This window comes from Panthera onca, chromosome A1 (assembly GCF_046562875.1).
Source record: "Panthera onca isolate mPanOnc1 chromosome A1, mPanOnc1 haplotype 2, whole genome shotgun sequence".
In the NCBI taxonomy this organism is placed as follows: Eukaryota; Metazoa; Chordata; class Mammalia; order Carnivora; family Felidae; genus Panthera; species Panthera onca.
Genome location: NC_138339.1, coordinates 65,476,822 through 65,494,025, shown reverse-complemented (window position 1 = coordinate 65,494,025; position 17,204 = coordinate 65,476,822). Strand labels below are relative to the sequence as shown.

Here is a 17,204-nt window from a genome sequence, read left to right as displayed (position 1 = left end):
GGCTCCAGGATCTGAGCTGTCAGCACAGAGCTCAAACCCACAGACCATGAGATCATGACCTGAGCCAAAGTTGGACGCTCAACTGACTGAGCCACCCAGGCGTCACAGTTTTTTTCTCTATTAAGCCAAACATTAAAGAGATTTGAAAAATTTATGTTAACATGTAATGAGTTTATTATTTTTAAGTTGAACTAAAAAATTTGTTTTAATTTGTAATATGTTAATATATCAACTGATATAACCCATATATAAAAAGAAGCTCTATGGAGGTTCCCAATAATTCTTTTTTTTTTTTAAGTTTACTTATTTTGAAAGAGAGAGTCACAGAGAGAGCACGTGCACAAGTGGGGGTGGGGCACAGAGGGAGAACAGAGGATGGAGATGGGCTCTGTGCTGACAGCAGAGAGCCTGATGTGGGGCTCAAACTCACTATGAGATCATGACCTGAGCCCAAGTCAGACACTTGACTGACTGAGCCATCTAGGTGTCCTGATTCCCAATAATTCTTTTTTTTTTTTTCATGTTTATTTATTTTTGAAAGTCAGAGAGACCATGAGCGGGGGAGGGGCAGAGAGAGAGGAAGACACAGAGTCTAAAGAAGGCTCCAGCCTCTGAGCTGTCAGCACAGAGCCCAATGCAGGGCTCGAACCCATTAACCGCGAGATCCTGACCTGAGCCGAAGTTGGATGTCTAACCAACTGAGCCACCCAGGCACCCCCAGGTTCCCAATAATTCTTAAGTATAAAGAGTGACACCACAAAGTCTGAGAACCTCTGGTTTATTTCGGGGAAAATATATACAGAGTTTTAGACAGGCATAAAAGTATGTGGAAACAAAAAATTGTTAATATCACTATGTTGGAGATTTAGGACTAAAAGATTGCAGTAGGAAAGTGATCCGAATGGGATTTTTTTTTCATATTTCATCTTAGGCTTTAAACTTTTTAAAACTAGAATTATTTTAATATAGTTCATGTATTATTTTTATGAGTTACCGAAACAGATTTAAGTGAAAAAAGCTGTAAAGGTGGCATAATCCCACCTGTGTAACAAGAAAATTATACTTCAATTTATGTAGTCATCTAAATGCATATAAAAAGTCTGAAAGGTGGGGCATTGGGTGGTTCAGTCAGTTAAGTGTATGACTTTGGCTTAGGTCATGATCTCACGGTTTGTCGGTTCGAGCCCCACATCAGAATCTGTGCTGACAGCTCAGAGCCTGGAGCTGCTTCAGATCCTGTCTCTCCCTATCTTTTTCTGCCCTTCGCCAACTTGCGTGCACACGTGTGCACTCTCTCTCCAGTATATAAAAACATTAAAAAAAACTTAGAAAGTCTGAAAGGCTATACACTAAAACTTAACCAGCTATCTAAGAAGTGGTGGAATTAAGGGAGAACACTTACTTCCTTTTTTATTTATTTATTTATTTATTTATTTATTTACAGCTTTAATTCTTTACGTTTTTTGGAATTCTTTGTGTGGGTATGCACACATGCAGTTATTTTTGCAAAAAGCTTCTAATATTTTGATAAGTTGTTTCCTATTAAAGGATGGTTGACATTATACCAGGTAACTGAAAATCGATAAAGAAAAGCAGTGGGGTGCCTGGGTGGCTCAGTTGGTTGAGCATCCAACTCTTGGTTTTGGCTCAGGTCATAATCTCATGGTCCGTGGGTTCAAGCCCCAGGTCAGGCTCTTTGCTGTCAGTGCAGGCTGCTTAAGATCCTCTGTCTCCCTCTCTCTCTGCTTCCCCTATTCCCCCAAATAAATAAATAAACATTAAAAAAAAATAAAGAAAAGCAGGGGCAACAGTATTAATATATCAAAGTAGAATTTAAAACAAAAAGCATCATCTGATATTAAAAGATATTATAAAAAAGCTCTAACAGCCACTTGTCTTTCTGTGTCAAATAAAGTAGTCAAACTATACAAGAGTAAGGAAGTATTTCCCCGAAAATAGACATAAAATGTATTCATGCTTTTTATCTGCACCATGGACTGCCCTTTCACAGCATGTACAAAAAATAAGCATTTCTTTGATATATTTGTTTTTAACACTGGAAAAGCATACACATATATTTCCAGCACATATAAGAAGGTCCGGAAGGACATACATTAAAACATCAGACGTGGTTATCTTAAGTGTGATTACCAAGAATTTTCATTTTCAATTTTATCAACTCTTGTGTTTCAAATTCTGTGAAGACATGTATTATTTTTATAATTAGAAAAAAAAACATCAGTAAGAAATAAAGAAATCTATGAAACCACATTCAAGTTCATCATGTCCAGTAGTCTTATTAAGTAAACAGAAAAGAAATAGCCAATTTTAATTATACATGTAATAAGCTTGACTGAATACAGACACGAACCTTTATCCAATAAAAACCCCACATTCCTTGATAAACATCTAGTTGTCAACAGTGGTTACTTCTCAGAAACAAGGAATAGAAAGGTAGGGGGTTGGACAGGGATGACATGTAAGCAACTTACACGGGGTTTAAGTTTATCCATATTTGTTTCAAAGAAATTTTAAACAAGTAATGCAAAATGTCTGGCTTTCAGGAGCTGGATGGAAGGTACATGGTTGTTTCCCTTATCTCTGTATTTTCTCTAAGTTTAAAACATTTAATTAAAAAATATGTTTCATAATGTTAATGGAACATCATTAAGCTGTAAGGACCTCGGGGCGCCTGGGTGGCTCAGTCGGTTGAGCGTCCGACTTTGGCTCAGGTCATGATCTTGCGGTTCTTGAGTTTGAGCTCTGTGTTGGACTCTGTGCTGACAGCTCGGAGCCTGGAGCCTGCTTTGGATTCTGTGTCGCCCTCTCTCTCTGCCCCTTTCCTGCTCATGCTCTGTCTCTCTGTGTCTCTCAAAAAATAAACGTTAAAAAAAACACTTTTTTTAAATTAAAAAAAAGCTGTAAGGACCTCAATAAATACCTATATGAAATAAAATGAAACACTGATATGAAAAGGTAAACAAAAAACAAAAGAACAAGCTACTACAAACTCCAAATATGTTCCTAAATAACCCTTGGGTCAAAGAAGAAAATCAAAACTTTAAAAATGTATTTTCTTCTGAAAATTCACAGCCTTCAATGCAAGGAAGAATACAAATAAATTAACCAAGCTATAAAAATCAAATGCTAAGAAAAAGAATATGAATCTACAAAAGGGTGAACAGATTTTTCTTAAAAAATAAGAAAGAAGAAAATAAGAACTGATAAATACAAGAGCTTTTTATAAACCAAACACATTAAAATAAACCAGTCTCCAGCAAGTCTCATTTTTAAAAAAGAAAATATAATAAAAACAATGAGAGGATAATAGAACAGATACAAAAGAGAGTAGAAAACATGCTACTTTGTATAGCCTATGCTAAAAACCTTGGAAATATCTAAGAAAAAAGCATCTCCTAGGAAAGCTCATCAACAAGCATGTAATGTAGCTAAGAGGTGCCTGGATGGCTCAGTTGGTTAAATACTCAACTCTTGGCACCTTTTGGGATGAGCACTGGGTGTTGTATGGAAACCAATTTGACAGTAAATTTCATATATTAAAAAATAAAAAAAAATAAAATAAAATAAAATAAAATAAAAAAAAAAATAAAATTCTAAATGGCAAATTTAACATGATCAGAAAATAAACTGTTATTCACATTACCCTAAAAAAAAAAAAAATAAAAAAAAATAAATAAAAAAAAAAATATTCAACTCTTGATTTTGGCTCAGGTAATGATCTCACAGTTCATGGGATCAAGTCCCAAGTCAGGCTTCACACTGACAGCATCAAGATTCTCTCCCTCTCACTCTGCCCCTTCCCCGCTCACTCTCTCAAAAATAAATAAGGAAACTTAAAAAAAATAAATAAAAAAATGTAACAAAGAAATTGTGAATGATGGGGAAAACATGAAAAAGTTAACAGAGAACTGGCAGAAACAAAGTTTCAAGTGCTTTCTTTCAAATCTGCGCTATATATATACCCTTCTCAATTCATTTTATCAAGCCCGTGATCTAATAAAGCCACTTATGCTTGAAATAAAAATCTAACAAGGAGACAGCACAAAATTATCATACAGATCATCATTTCCTCTGCCTGAAATGCAGAAAATCCCCCCAAGATTTTCACATTCATCATCCCTTTTCATTATTTGGGTGTCAGCTCAAATACAACCTCCTCAGAAATGCCTTTCTTTACCATCCTATTTATTTTTTAAATGTTTATTTATTTTTGAGAGAGAGAGAGCAAGCAGGGTAAGGGCAGAGAAAGGACAGAGGATCTAAAGCAGACTCTGCACTGACAGCAGAAAGCCTAATGTGGAGCCTGAATTAACGAACCGTAAGATCATGACCTGAGCCAAAGTCGGGGACTCAACCAACCGAGCTACCCAGGTGCCCCTTCACCACCTTATTTAAAATAACTTCCCAGATCCTGTTACATTTCGTACACTCATCTTATTCACAGCATTTATTACAAATTGAAATTATCTAGAATTTCATGATATCTAGAATTTCATGGGAGTAGGCTATTAGTCTTGTTCTCTGGTATAATTCCAGAGCTTAAAAGTTTGTTGAGTAACTAAATATAACTTAGGAATACATTTTCAGAAATCTAGCACCCAATTCAAATAACATACTATAATTAAAACACAGTAATCTCACCAGAGATCATATGAATATACTAAGGTTGGAAGACAATCAGCAGATATTTATTGAGAGTCTACGATGTGCTGGGATCAGTTTTAGATGCTCTTAGGAAGACAGCAGTTAACAAAACCAAATATATATATTTCTACTTGCATGGAGCTTAAATTCTAGTGATTTGTCTCCAAACAACAACTAACATCACACTCAATAATAAAACATCAGAGGCATTATAGGGTGGACAAGATGTTTGCTATTACCATTATTAATTGACATTGTTAGGACGTTCTAGCAATTCAATGATCAAGTAAAAATAACAAAAGATCTATATACTGAAAAAAATCATTGAATTGCAGATGATACAACTACCTAGAAAATCCAAAAAAAACACTACGAAATATGTAATAAGAAAGTTCACATTAAGGTATCTGGTTACAAACCAAATATATAAAAACCAACTTTTTCCAAAAAGCCACTGAGAAAAAAATAAGAGGGAGGGACACTACGCAGAAGGATCTGGTCACCATCTTTTATAAAATTTTATAATAAAGCTTTGATCATAATTTTTATCTTCCCCACAAATCTTTTTAAGATTAAAGAGTTGTAAATTTAAAAAATTTTTCTATGAAAAGAAAGGATTTCTGTTGTGGAAAAATACATGTCTTTGGTTCACTATCAAACTAGGGGAAAAAAATAGGCTCAGAATGAATCATACTATACCTCTATGTTCCAGTTATGCTGTTCCAAGGTATGGCGACATTGATCCATAGATTCTATGCCAGTCAGATCCTGAAAAGAAGGAAAAACCAAAAAGTTACTTAGGGAAAAATCATCAGTAAATATGTAGATATTTTTACCCCTAAATACTTATGAATGTTGTGGGAAAACTACACTGAAAAGTACTGAAGGTAAATGTTCCAGTATGGTAAAAACTTCACTGTTCAGAATTTATCCAGTCTGTTACAGCAGGTATTACTGCCATAGAACAAAAACGTGGAGTTTCTTACCCTTTAAAACTTCAAGGCTTTCAATTAAGATGATTATTGATTAAAATCAATTTCTCCTCTCAAACTGAAGTTTAAAAACTTAAAGATTTTGGGGCACCTGGGTAGTTCAGTAGGTTAGGCGCCCAACTTCAGCTCATGTCATGATTTCACGGTTCATGGGTTTGAGTCTCATGTGGGGCTCTGTGCTGACAGCTCAGAGCCTGGAGTCTGCTTCAGATTCTGTGTCTCCTCTCTCTGCCTTTCCCCTGCTCATTCTCACTCTCTCAAAAATACACGTTAAAAAAAAATTATAAAGATTTCTTCAACCACTAGGTCTAGAAAAATATGTTGAATATTGTTAATGTTCAACAAAAATTCTGTTAATAATACATAATAATAAAATAATGCAAGTTTCCTGCAAAATATCATCCCCTTTTTTTAGATTTTTTACTATTTTTGAGAGAGACAGAGTGCAAGCAGGGGAGGGACAGAGAGAGAGGGAGACACAGAAACCAAAGTAGGCTCCAGGCTCTGAGCTGTCAGCACAGAGCCCCATGTGGGGCTTGAACTTATGAGCCGTGAGATCATGACCTGAGCGGAAGTTGGATGCTTAACTGAGTCACCCAGGCACCCCAAATGTCATTTTACCTACCGTCATATAACCTACCTTATAATATGAACTGTGTGTAAACTATTTTCTTTTAATTAAAAAAAAATTGAGAGAGAGCACACATGAGTGGGGAGGGGCACAAAGGGAGAGAGAGAGAATCCCAAGCAGGCTCCACATTGTCAGCACAGAGTCCGAGGCAGGGCTCGATCCCGTGAACTGAGAGATCATGACCTGAGCCGAGGTCAAGAGTCAGATGCTTAACTGAGCCACCCAGGTGCCCCAAAACATTTTATTAAAAAAAGTCTGTTGGGGTGCCTGGGTGGCTCAGTCAGTTGGGCGTCTGACTTTGGCTCAGGTCATGATCTCACAGTCCGTGAGTTCAAGCCCCGCACTGGGCTCTGTGCTGACAGCTTAGAGCCTGGAGCCTGCTTCAAATTCTGTGTCTCCCTTTCTCTCTGTTCCTCCCCCACTCATGCTCTCTCTCTCCATCAAAAATAAATAAAAAACATTAAAAAAAATTTTTTTTTAATAAACAAAGTTTGTTACTCATGTTTCCCTATGAAAAGTATTTCCCCCACCCTCTTCTCCTTGGACTATTCTCAGGTTTTACTTTGTTTCTTCTCTGGCTCCTCTTCTACCCCCTCTTAAATGGAATTTCCCTATGGATGTGTCCCTGGTTTTTGTCTCTCTATACCTCCCTCCCTCGCAATCTCATATATATATATATTTATATATAAATATATAAATATATATTTATATATATTTATATTTATATGTGTGTGTGTGTGTGTGTGTGTATTTAAGAGAGAGTGAGTGGGAGAGAGGGGCAGAAGGAAGGAAGGAAGGAAGGAAGGAAGGAAGGAAGGAAGGAAGGAGGGAAGGAGGGAGGGAGGGAGGGAGGGAGGGAGGGAGGGAAGGAGGGAGGTTGGGGGGGAGCGAGCGAGCGAGCGAGCGAGAGAGAGAGAGAATATTTTAGGATCCATGCTCAGTGGGGAGTCCAACATGGGGCTAACTCTCAGGACCCGAGCTGAAATCAAGTCAGACACTTAACTGACTGAGCCACCCAGATGCCCTGGCAATGTCATTTAATCCTTAGACTTCAACCACCCTTTCTATTCAGATGACTCCTAAACAATTTCTGCGCCCGCCATCTCTTCTGAAGTTTAGCAGCACATTTCCAATAGCCTATTCAACATTTTCACCCACATGTGGCATCAGTACCTCAAATGCATCATTTAAAACCACTACATATTTTAATGACACTATCACCCTCCAAAATATACAGGCAAAGGTGACATCTGGAACCTCAGCTTCATTTTTGAGTATTCTATTCCCTTGAATTCCACGCTTCATCAGCAATAAAGTTCTGGCCATTTTCTATATACATCTGTAACTACATTTCCCTTCCCACAGCCAGCATCTTTAATCAACACTTCAAGTGAACTGTCAAAATAACTTTTCTCTCTCCTTCTAACTATTCTTCCTATCATGTATATGTGTGTGCATGCATGTATGTGTATCATTCCTTGGCTCAAAACTTTTCAGTTGATTGGATAATGCATTCCAAAATCTTTAGCTTAACATTCAAGTACTCCTATAATGTGGCCCCAGCCTCTCTTTCTAGATTATTTTCTAACTGTTTCCCTTTTGGTGTCCAATACTTAATAAATCTAACAGTTCATATGTACATCTAATGACCAGAATTTCCACAAAGCTAAATCCTAGACTTTTTTTTGAGGACTAATACAAAAGCCAAATCCACCCATCCATCCTCTCATGTAACAAATGTCTATTGTTACTGTCTATTCTGTGCGTTATTTACTACGTCCAAGAGATACGGAGATGATAATGGAGATGATACAGTCTCTATCCTCAAGAAATTTCTCCTAACAACCAGCAAGCAACAGAAGAAAGACATTGATCTCAATCTCACAAAAATGTGGTAACATGCACTTCTGAATCAGGAGCCTAAGGTTCTTACATTGATTCTGACCCTGTAACCATGGACCAGACACATTTTAACTCTTTAGGATTTAATTCTAAAAGATTTTAGCTCCCTTTATGTGCACCATGAAGGACTTAGTTTGGGCTGGTTGCCCTTTCCAGAGCTTAAAAACAAACAAACAAACAAACAAACACCTAGAAGTCTGGATTAGTTAGGTATGCAATTATTTATTTTTATTAAAAAAATTTTTTTCAAGTTTCTTTATTTGAGAGAGAAACAGATCAAGCAGGGGAGGGGCAGAGAGAGAGGTAAAGAGAATCCCAAGTAGATTCTGCACTGTTAGCACAGAGCCTGATGAGGGAGCTTGAACTCAAACTGTGAGTTCATGACCTGAGCCGAAATCAAGAGTCAGAAGCATGGGCTCCTGGGTGGCTCACTCGGTTAAGCGTCAGACTTTGGCTTAGGTCATGATCTCCTGGTTCCGGGGTTTGAGCCCCGCCCTGGGCTCTGTGCTGACAACTCAGAGCCTGGAGCCTGCTTCAGATTCTGTTTCCATCTCTCTCTGCTCCTCCCCTACTTGTGCTCTCTCTCTCTCTCTCTCAAAAATAAACGTTTAAAAAAAAAAAAAAGAGGCATGCTTAACCGACTGAGGCACCCCTGAAAATTTTCAAAGTTTATTTATTTTTGAGAGAGAGAGAGAGAGAGAGAGACAGAATGCAAGCTAGGGAGGGGCAGAGAGAGAGGGAGACAGAATCCGAAGTAGGCTCCAGGCTCTGAGCTGTCAGCACAGAGCCTAATGCAGGGCTTGAATCCACAAATTGCAAGGTCATGACTTGAGCCAAAGTTGCATGCTCAACCGACTGAGCCACCCAGGCACCCCAAAATTGTTTACTTTTTAAAAGTCCCACAACAAATTTTGATTTTTTTTAATGTTTAAAGTACCATGGGGCACCTGGGTGGCTCAGTTGGTTAAGCTTGGTCCAAGTCTTGATTTTGGCTCAGGTCAGGAACTCACAATTTGAGTTCATGTGAGGTTGAGCATGGAGCCTACTTGGGATTCTCTCTTCCTCTCTGTCCCTTTCCCCCACTCACATGCTCTCTCTTTCAAAAAAAATTTAAAAAATAATTTAAGACTAAGAAAATAATAAAATACTGTGCAAATTTCAAAACTGAAATTGAAAAGCTCTATTGAGTACCACTGGCTTTGACAGCTCTGACAGTAAGGACTTTAGTTCCTGACCATTCTAGGCCTCTGACCAATTTGGCTACTGCCTTCTGGCTTATAATAGGCTCCTTCTTAACTTCCAATTTCCTCACAGCCTTCTGCAGAAGACTGCGATGTCCAGGGTTCCCTCCTCTTCCGTACATATTCTCTTTAAGAATTAGAGTCTACGTCTGCCTTCTTCTTAGGGTGTAATGGCCACTCAATCTTTAAAAACTAAAATTGTTTTCTCTCTTATGTACCTATTATTTTCTACTTTCTACCATGATTATTTATACTCATTCTATTACCTTATCAGAGGATACAGGCTCCTTGAGAGCACTGTCTGTGATTCATCTACATATAATGCTCCCCTGTACTTAGCACACAACACAGTAAGGACTTTACAAGTTATAGAAAAAGTTAGTATAAATTAAACAGACCCTTTTTGTATAAGCTTTAATAACTGTTGCTATAAACTGAAACCTTTAGACATTTTCACCAGATCTCAACTATTAAAACCCTGGGGCTTTAAAATCCCAAACGTTCTGACTACATGTTAAGCTGGCTGTTAAAAACACAAATTTGCAGAATCTTCCTGAAAATTAAGAAGTCAGAGATGGAGATTTTTTTTTTTTTTTTTTTTTTTTTGTAAAGCTCCTGAGCTGATTCTAATGCACAGCCAGACTGGGAAATTCACAGTATTGCACAATTCTACGTAGAACCAGAGACTATATTATGTCATTTATTAACTTAAAAAAATTTTTTTAATGTTTATTTTTGAGAGACAGAGAGACAGAGAGCAAATGAGGGGAGGGGCAGAGAGAGAAAGAGAAACAGAATCTGAAGCACACTCTAGGCTTCGCACTGTCAGCACAGAGCCTGACATGGGTCTTGAACCCAGAAACTATGAGATCATGACATGAGCCAAAGTTGGCCCCTTAACAGACTGAGCCACCAAGGTGCACCACTTATTAACTTTTTAAAAAAGGAGTTAGAAACATTGCAGGAGAGAACAGAGTAACTGCACATCTTCAATACTGAAACACTTAACCTAATTTACAAGCAAAACTCTTTTGTAAGTGGTGAATCAGGGTAAACTGGACGCCCAAGTGAACAAGCCTGCTTTCAATCACTACTGTCGAGTATTGGAAACATGCACTAGGACTAAGCAATGCTAGACACACCTAGGACAGGTGTAATTTATTCATCTAGCAACAGATGTTCACCAATCCAGTATTCTAGAAATCCAGATACAAATATAATACTTGGTCTCATTCAGTTTACATCCTACTGGAGGCAGACTTACCAAAGCAAACCACACACACAGAGCAAATAAATGAACAAAATTTTAGGGTAGGGGATTCCTTTGGAATAGGTGTTCAAGGAAGGCCTCTACAAGGAGCAAACATTTCGGCAGAAAGCTGATGAAAGATTAGGGCCCAGCCATGGAAAAATATGCGGGGAAAGTATCCTAGGCAGGACAACAAATGCAAAAACTCTGAGACAAATGGATATATGACATTATGCATTTGTCAAAACCCAGAGAACTTTATGGCAGAGTGAATCTTAATGCATGTAAACTTAAAAAAATCGTTTAAAAGGTCAGAAGATCCTAGGATGGAATACAGTCTGTGACAAAAGAATTTAATTGTATTATAAATATATAAAACAACCTCTTTGAAGAGGGTGAAGGGGAGAGTTGCTGACCTAACTGTGGAAATGAGTGGGGTCTGAAAGGCTAAAGGCAAAAGAAACCGCACGTAAGTGCAATCTCTAGCTGATAAAGTTGTTTGCCATGGGGTATGAGTTCTGAAGCCACTAAATCTATATACATATACTGGAACTGAAAAATTAAGTAAACAGATGTGGGGTGGGGGGAAACAGTTTTCTCTGTGTTGAGGTGGGAAGTTACAGATAACCAAGGGGAGAAGGCTAGAATGATCCATGTGGTAATGGATTAGAGTTGGGAGACATCTGAATCAACTCATGTTTAGCTTAATATAGAATGGTTACAGAGAGAAGCAGATAACTGAGTATATATACATGTATGTCCCTGTTCCATCAGCTGAGAGGGCCTAGAGGCAACAACACACATTCCAGTAAGTAGCAAGCACACATAATGCTCAGAGTTTGGTTGCTAATACTATTCTCCAAAAAAAGGAACCAGGCTCCTTAGAGAAAGAGATGATCTTAGGACTGGGGCAGGAAATATATACGATGACCTCAGAGAATTTCATAGTGCCAGAAAGTAAGGAAGTGCTCAAAAGAACCCCACAATGATGGGGGTATATAAAGAGATACAGGAATCAACCCAAATGGCTCCCAGTGGCCAAAGACGATACAATCTGAGTAACAAAATAAAGTAGTAATGGACTATAATCCTGAATACAAATTAAATATCCACGAGTCCATATAAATACATAACTGAATAACTAAATGGGGGAGAGTAGACAAACAGCCTATGCAGAACAACTCCAAATAATTGTGTGGATACTATCCCTTCAAGGAGGTGGAACATAATTCTCTACTCAAGTGTGGGCTGTGTGCAGTAACGTCTTTCCAAAGAGTATGGTATGGAAAAGAACGGGAAAACATTAACTTTATAGTGGGGAAACCCAACAGACACTACCTCAACCAGGTGATCAAGGTCAATGTCAATGGTGATAAATCCTGTTGACAGTATGCATCCTTGATAAGATGTAATAAAAAAGCATTTTACCTTTGTGTTCTTCCTTCCAAAAATCCATAACCCTAGCCTAATCATGAAAAAAACATCAGGCAAATCCCAATCGAGGGACATTCTACAAAATACCTGACCAGTACTCCCGAAAACTCTCAAGGTCATCAAAAACAAGGAAAGTCTAAGAAGCTGTGGCAGCCAAGAGGAGCCCAAGCAATTTGGCTACTAAGTGTAATGTGGTATCCTAGATGGGATCCTGGAACAGAAACACATTAGGGGGCACCTGGGTGGCTCAGTTAAGCATCACACTCTTGGTTTTGGCTCAGGTCATGATCTTGCGGCTCTGGTTTCAGGGGTTCGAGCCCTACATCGGGCCATGCACTGGCAGCACAGAAGTCTGCTTGGGATTCTCTCTCTCTCTCTCTCTCTCTCTCTCTCTCTCTCCCTCCCTCCTTCCCTCCCTCCCTCCCTCCCTCCTTTACTTGTGCTGTATCTGTCTCTCCCAAATTTAATAAATGAACTTAAAGAAAAAAAAAACTTTAAGAAAACATCAAAAACTAAGGAAATCAGACTGAAGTATGAACTTTATTTGATAATAACGTATCAGTGTTGGTTCAATACGTGTAACAAAAGCATGAAATAATAATGTAAGAATGTTGATAAGGAACACCCAGTGCAGAAAATATGGGAAGTTGTGTACTATTTTTAAAACTTTTCTGTAAATCTAAGTAGAAAGTTTACTTGAAAATGTTTAAAAAACAAAAGTAGGGGACACTTCTGAGACAGAATGAACTTAGCAAGTTAGCAGATAATGTCTGAGAAGTAGGCAAGGAAGAGAACATTCATCTAGGGCGGTGCTTCTCAGCCTAACTTGCGTATCAGAAGTACCTGAGAGGAATCTACAGATGCCTAGACCTCTACCCCAAGCAATTTAATCAGACTCTCTGAAAATGTAACTTAGGCATAAATTTTTTCCTAGGGGAGTGAGAACTTTCAGGTGATTCTACTGTACAGGGTTGAGAATCACCAATGAAGAGCTTTAATTCTAAATTCAATGGGAGTGCCATTCTGTCTGTGAGAAGCATTAATTGCAGAGGGCATGAAAGAGAACAAGACACCAGCTAGGAGACTATACAGATGTCTGTGAGAAACAGAATGGTAGTTTACGATGGTAGCAGTGAAGAGGGAAAGAAGAGGACAGATTTAGGGTATATTGTTAAAGCTAGAGCCAAAAGGACTGAATGATAAATATGTGGGGGTGGAAGAGAAATACTAAGATGAACCCAAGCTTCAGTGGAGGGATGATAGTGTTATTTACTAAGAATGAGGAAAACTGTTGATATAATTTTGTACATCTTTTTGAGAATCATTTACTTCTGGTAAAGCAAAGTGTTTAAAAAAAGATTAGGGGAAAAAGTAGAAACACACTGCCAAAGATGAATGCACTCTATTCTTAGATGTATCATATGGGAATGGACCGCCTGATCGCAATGCCAGCCAGCAAGATGGACAGTGATCTATCCAAAGGGTCAAACGCAAAACATGAGGAACTCACTTGCCACCCACTGTCTGAAAACAGTTGCACTCATAGCCTGGATAGGGTTGGCTACCTTTTCTCAGTTTCATATTTTTTTTCTAAACCTAGGATAAATTAGGCAAAGAAAGTTTAAATACTAGAGAAAGATGGGAAAAAGGGAGGTTTCCCTGTGGTCCCAATCACTACCAATACAACTGGTTTACATTTTAGTATTTCCTTGTAATTCACTGCACTGCAAGAAAAGGATCTGGGATTTTGATTCAACCTCCATTCAAACATTTTAATTATAGATGGAACTGGTTAATGGGCGTTGCTTCTCTTTTCTAAACTGTAAGCATCTTGAGAAGAATCCATTTACTTTTGCTTTCTGATCTTCGTACGACTCTTCTGGTGTTGTCTTTCCTGACTTAGGAACCAATCCCTCCACTGCTCCCTTTCCACTAATCAGCCCTGCCTCCCACATCACTGCTAACAATCACCGGTTGAGGAGTTTTCTATATTTTCTCTTCTCTGTGAGACACCTCTCTCCTAGATACACAAAATTTTGAGCACTCCTACTTATTTTATCAAGTACTCTCTTATATATTACTCTTCATAACCATTTTAACGGTTATATAATATTGTAATTGGCCAAAACAATTTACATACAGATGTTACAATTGCTTCTGATTTCCCACCATTAAAATAGCACTTTGATGAATATTTCTGTTACAACGTTTCTCTGTATTCAGAATTTCCCCCTTTAGGATCCAATCAAAATTATGAGCCAAGGAGTATGCATAATTTTTCAAGTTCCTGATACATATTGCCAAAATCTACTTCGGAAGGACTATTTCAATTTAGGGCTGGTTTCAATGTGAGTCAAAAGCTAAGTATGTCTCGAGCCAGTATTCATTCTCATTTCAGTGCCAAAGTGAGTTGTGCAAAGCCAGCTTTGTTCGAACAAATATGGAAGTTTTGGCTGGAGACACTGCATTAGCTTTGTTACCAATTCTTTCGCAGCAATAACATGTTTGGCTACCGGCACTTATGGAAGATAGGTGAAACAGAGAAGTTAAAGAAATGATGGATTTAATAACCTTAGTCACTGGTTTCCAGTTCCTCCCAAATTAATTTCTTTAGAATGCAACAGGTTGTAATTCTTTTCATTTTTAAACTTACTTACTTATTTATTTATTTAGTAGGCTTCACACCCAGTGTGGGGCTTGAACTCACAACCCTGAGATCAAGACTTGAGCTGAGATCAAGAGTCAGATGTCCAACCAACTGAGCTACCCAGGCGCCCCTATAATTCTCTTTCAAAAGGAACTTTTTCTTAATTTTTCTTTTTAAGGCACTCTCTATGCCCACTGTGGGGCTCAAACTCATGACCCTGGGATCAAGAGTCAGTCTCCACTGACTAAGCCAGCCAAGGGCCCCTCTTTTTTAACCCTGCACTCCAAGGAACTTTTTTCTAATGTTTATTTTTTATTTTTACGAGGAAGCACGTGTGTGTAAATGTGGGAAGGGCAGAGAGGGGGAGAGAGGACTGAAGAGGGCTCTGTGCTAACAACAGATAGCCCGTTGTGGGGCTCAAATTCATGAACCTCGACATCATGACCTGAGCTGAAGTCAGATGCTTTACGCAGGTGCCTCAGGAACTTCTTTTTAAACACTATATGTTAACTCTAACGGAATTTAAGATTTTTATTAAAAAAAAATTTTTTTAAACATTTGCACAGAGTGCAAGCTGGGGAGGGGCAGAGAAAGGGAGACACAGAATCCAAAGCAGGCTCCAGGCTCTGAGCTGTCAGCACAGAGATTGACACAGGGCTCGAATTCATGAACTATGAGATCATGACCTGAGCCAAAGTTGGCTGCTGAACGGACTGAACCACCCTGGTGCTCTGAATTTAAAATTTTTAAAAAGGAACTTTTTTTAAAAATTTTTTTAACGTTTATTTATTTTTTGAGAGACAGAGAGAGACAGAGCATGAGCAGAGGAGGGGCAGAAAGAGAGAGGGAGTCACAGAATCTGAAGCAGGCCCCAAGCTCTAAGCTGTCAGCACAGAGCCCCATGCGGGCCTCGAACTCACAAGCCGTGAGATCATGATCTGAGCTGAAGTCAAACGCTCAACCGACTGAGCCACCCAGGTGCCCCAAAAGGAACTTTCTTTTGAGAAGAGAACTGCATCCCAAAGACACAGTGCAGTGCCTTAGCAAACAGTTAATAAACTGTGGAAACTGTCTGAACGAATAAATGAATGAATCCTGTTCTTACACCAATAATCAACTTTTATCTCTCTAGTTCTTTGTTTTGTTTTTTTTAGAAGATTTTATTTTCAAGCAACCTCTACATCCAATGCAGGGCTTGAACTCACAATGCCGAGATCAAGAGTCACATGCTCCCCCAACTGAGCCAGCCAGGCACCCCATCTCTCTCTAGCTTTTAAATATTGTTCCTCTCATTATCACTTACTCCTACTTTGTGTCAGAATGCTAGCCATCTTTAATTCATCTTCCTCAACAATCCTGAGATAGATATTGCCACCATACCCATCATGAGTTGAGAATACGAAGACTCTTTGAAAAGAATTATGTGGGGGCGCCTGGGTGGCTCACTTGGTTGGGTGTCTGACTTAGGCTCAGGTCTTGATCTCGCAGTTCGTGAGTTCGAGCCCTGCATCAGGCTCTGTGCTGACAACTCAGAGTCTGGAGCCTGCTGCAGATTGTGTCTCCCTCTCTCTGCCCCTCCCCTGCTTGTGCTCTCTCTCTCTCTGCCTCTGAAAAATAAACATTAAAAAATTTTTTTCTTAATGTTTAAAAAAAAAATTATGTGGAAGCATTCCCACACTAAGGCAGGTACACCGTAAGTACTCAAAGGTTAGCTAAAACCGCTAACCTTTATTTCCTAGTTGGCTTGCTTTCCAGTACTCCAGTTTACATTAAGATCTACTAACATCTGAGGTGACTTGAGATGGCATTGGACAAAATAGCTGCTGTGGCTATAAAGATTAATTTTAGTACCTGGATATTAACATTGGGACCTTCTCCCTCTAATCTCCCAGGGCCACTGTCTAATGTCAAAGCTATTACAAATCCCCTCCTGGGTAGGTCCATCCAGGTCTGTCTTACTGAGATATCCCTTGCTCCAAGATGATCTTTCCCTCCTTCCTCCTCCCCTCAAAGCTAACTCCCCTTCCATTAATTGCTCTCCTAAGGATTTAGGATAATGCTACATTTAGTTACAGCTATTTACACAACAGTATAATTGACTTGTAGCATTAGTAAGAGAAAGGCAGTATGTATCTCTAGGGCAAAAAATATCCTGAACCCCAATCAATCTCTAACTAGTAAGATGCATAGAGGAAATTGGAGGGAAGTGTGCAAACTATTTCTATATCCTTCTCCTATTCCATCTTTGGTCTAACTTCCTCCTCTCCCAAGTCAGAAGACAACAAACAGGATGTCAACACCACCTGGCAACTCACTTCTGAAATACTGTGATCCTTGACTTAACTTTTAAGTATGATTCAAGGAAGGTATCACAAACAACAGATGATGTAGTGTTTTAACTAGATGTCTCATTCAACTATTTGGATAGGGATTAGGTAACACT

The 17,204-nt window shown here is 38.7% G+C and overlaps 1 protein-coding gene across 1 annotated transcript in view; it reads right to left on the bottom strand.

Moving 5' to 3' along the window:
- Positions 1-17,204, bottom strand: part of FAF2 (Fas associated factor family member 2) — a 77,884-nt gene that overhangs the window by 26,234 nt on the left and 34,446 nt on the right. Inside the window, exon 2 of the mRNA XM_060635101.3 lies at positions 5,365-5,433. Coding sequence (XP_060491084.1) covers positions 5,365-5,433 — 69 coding nt within the window. The remainder of the gene's footprint in view (positions 1-5,364; positions 5,434-17,204) is intronic.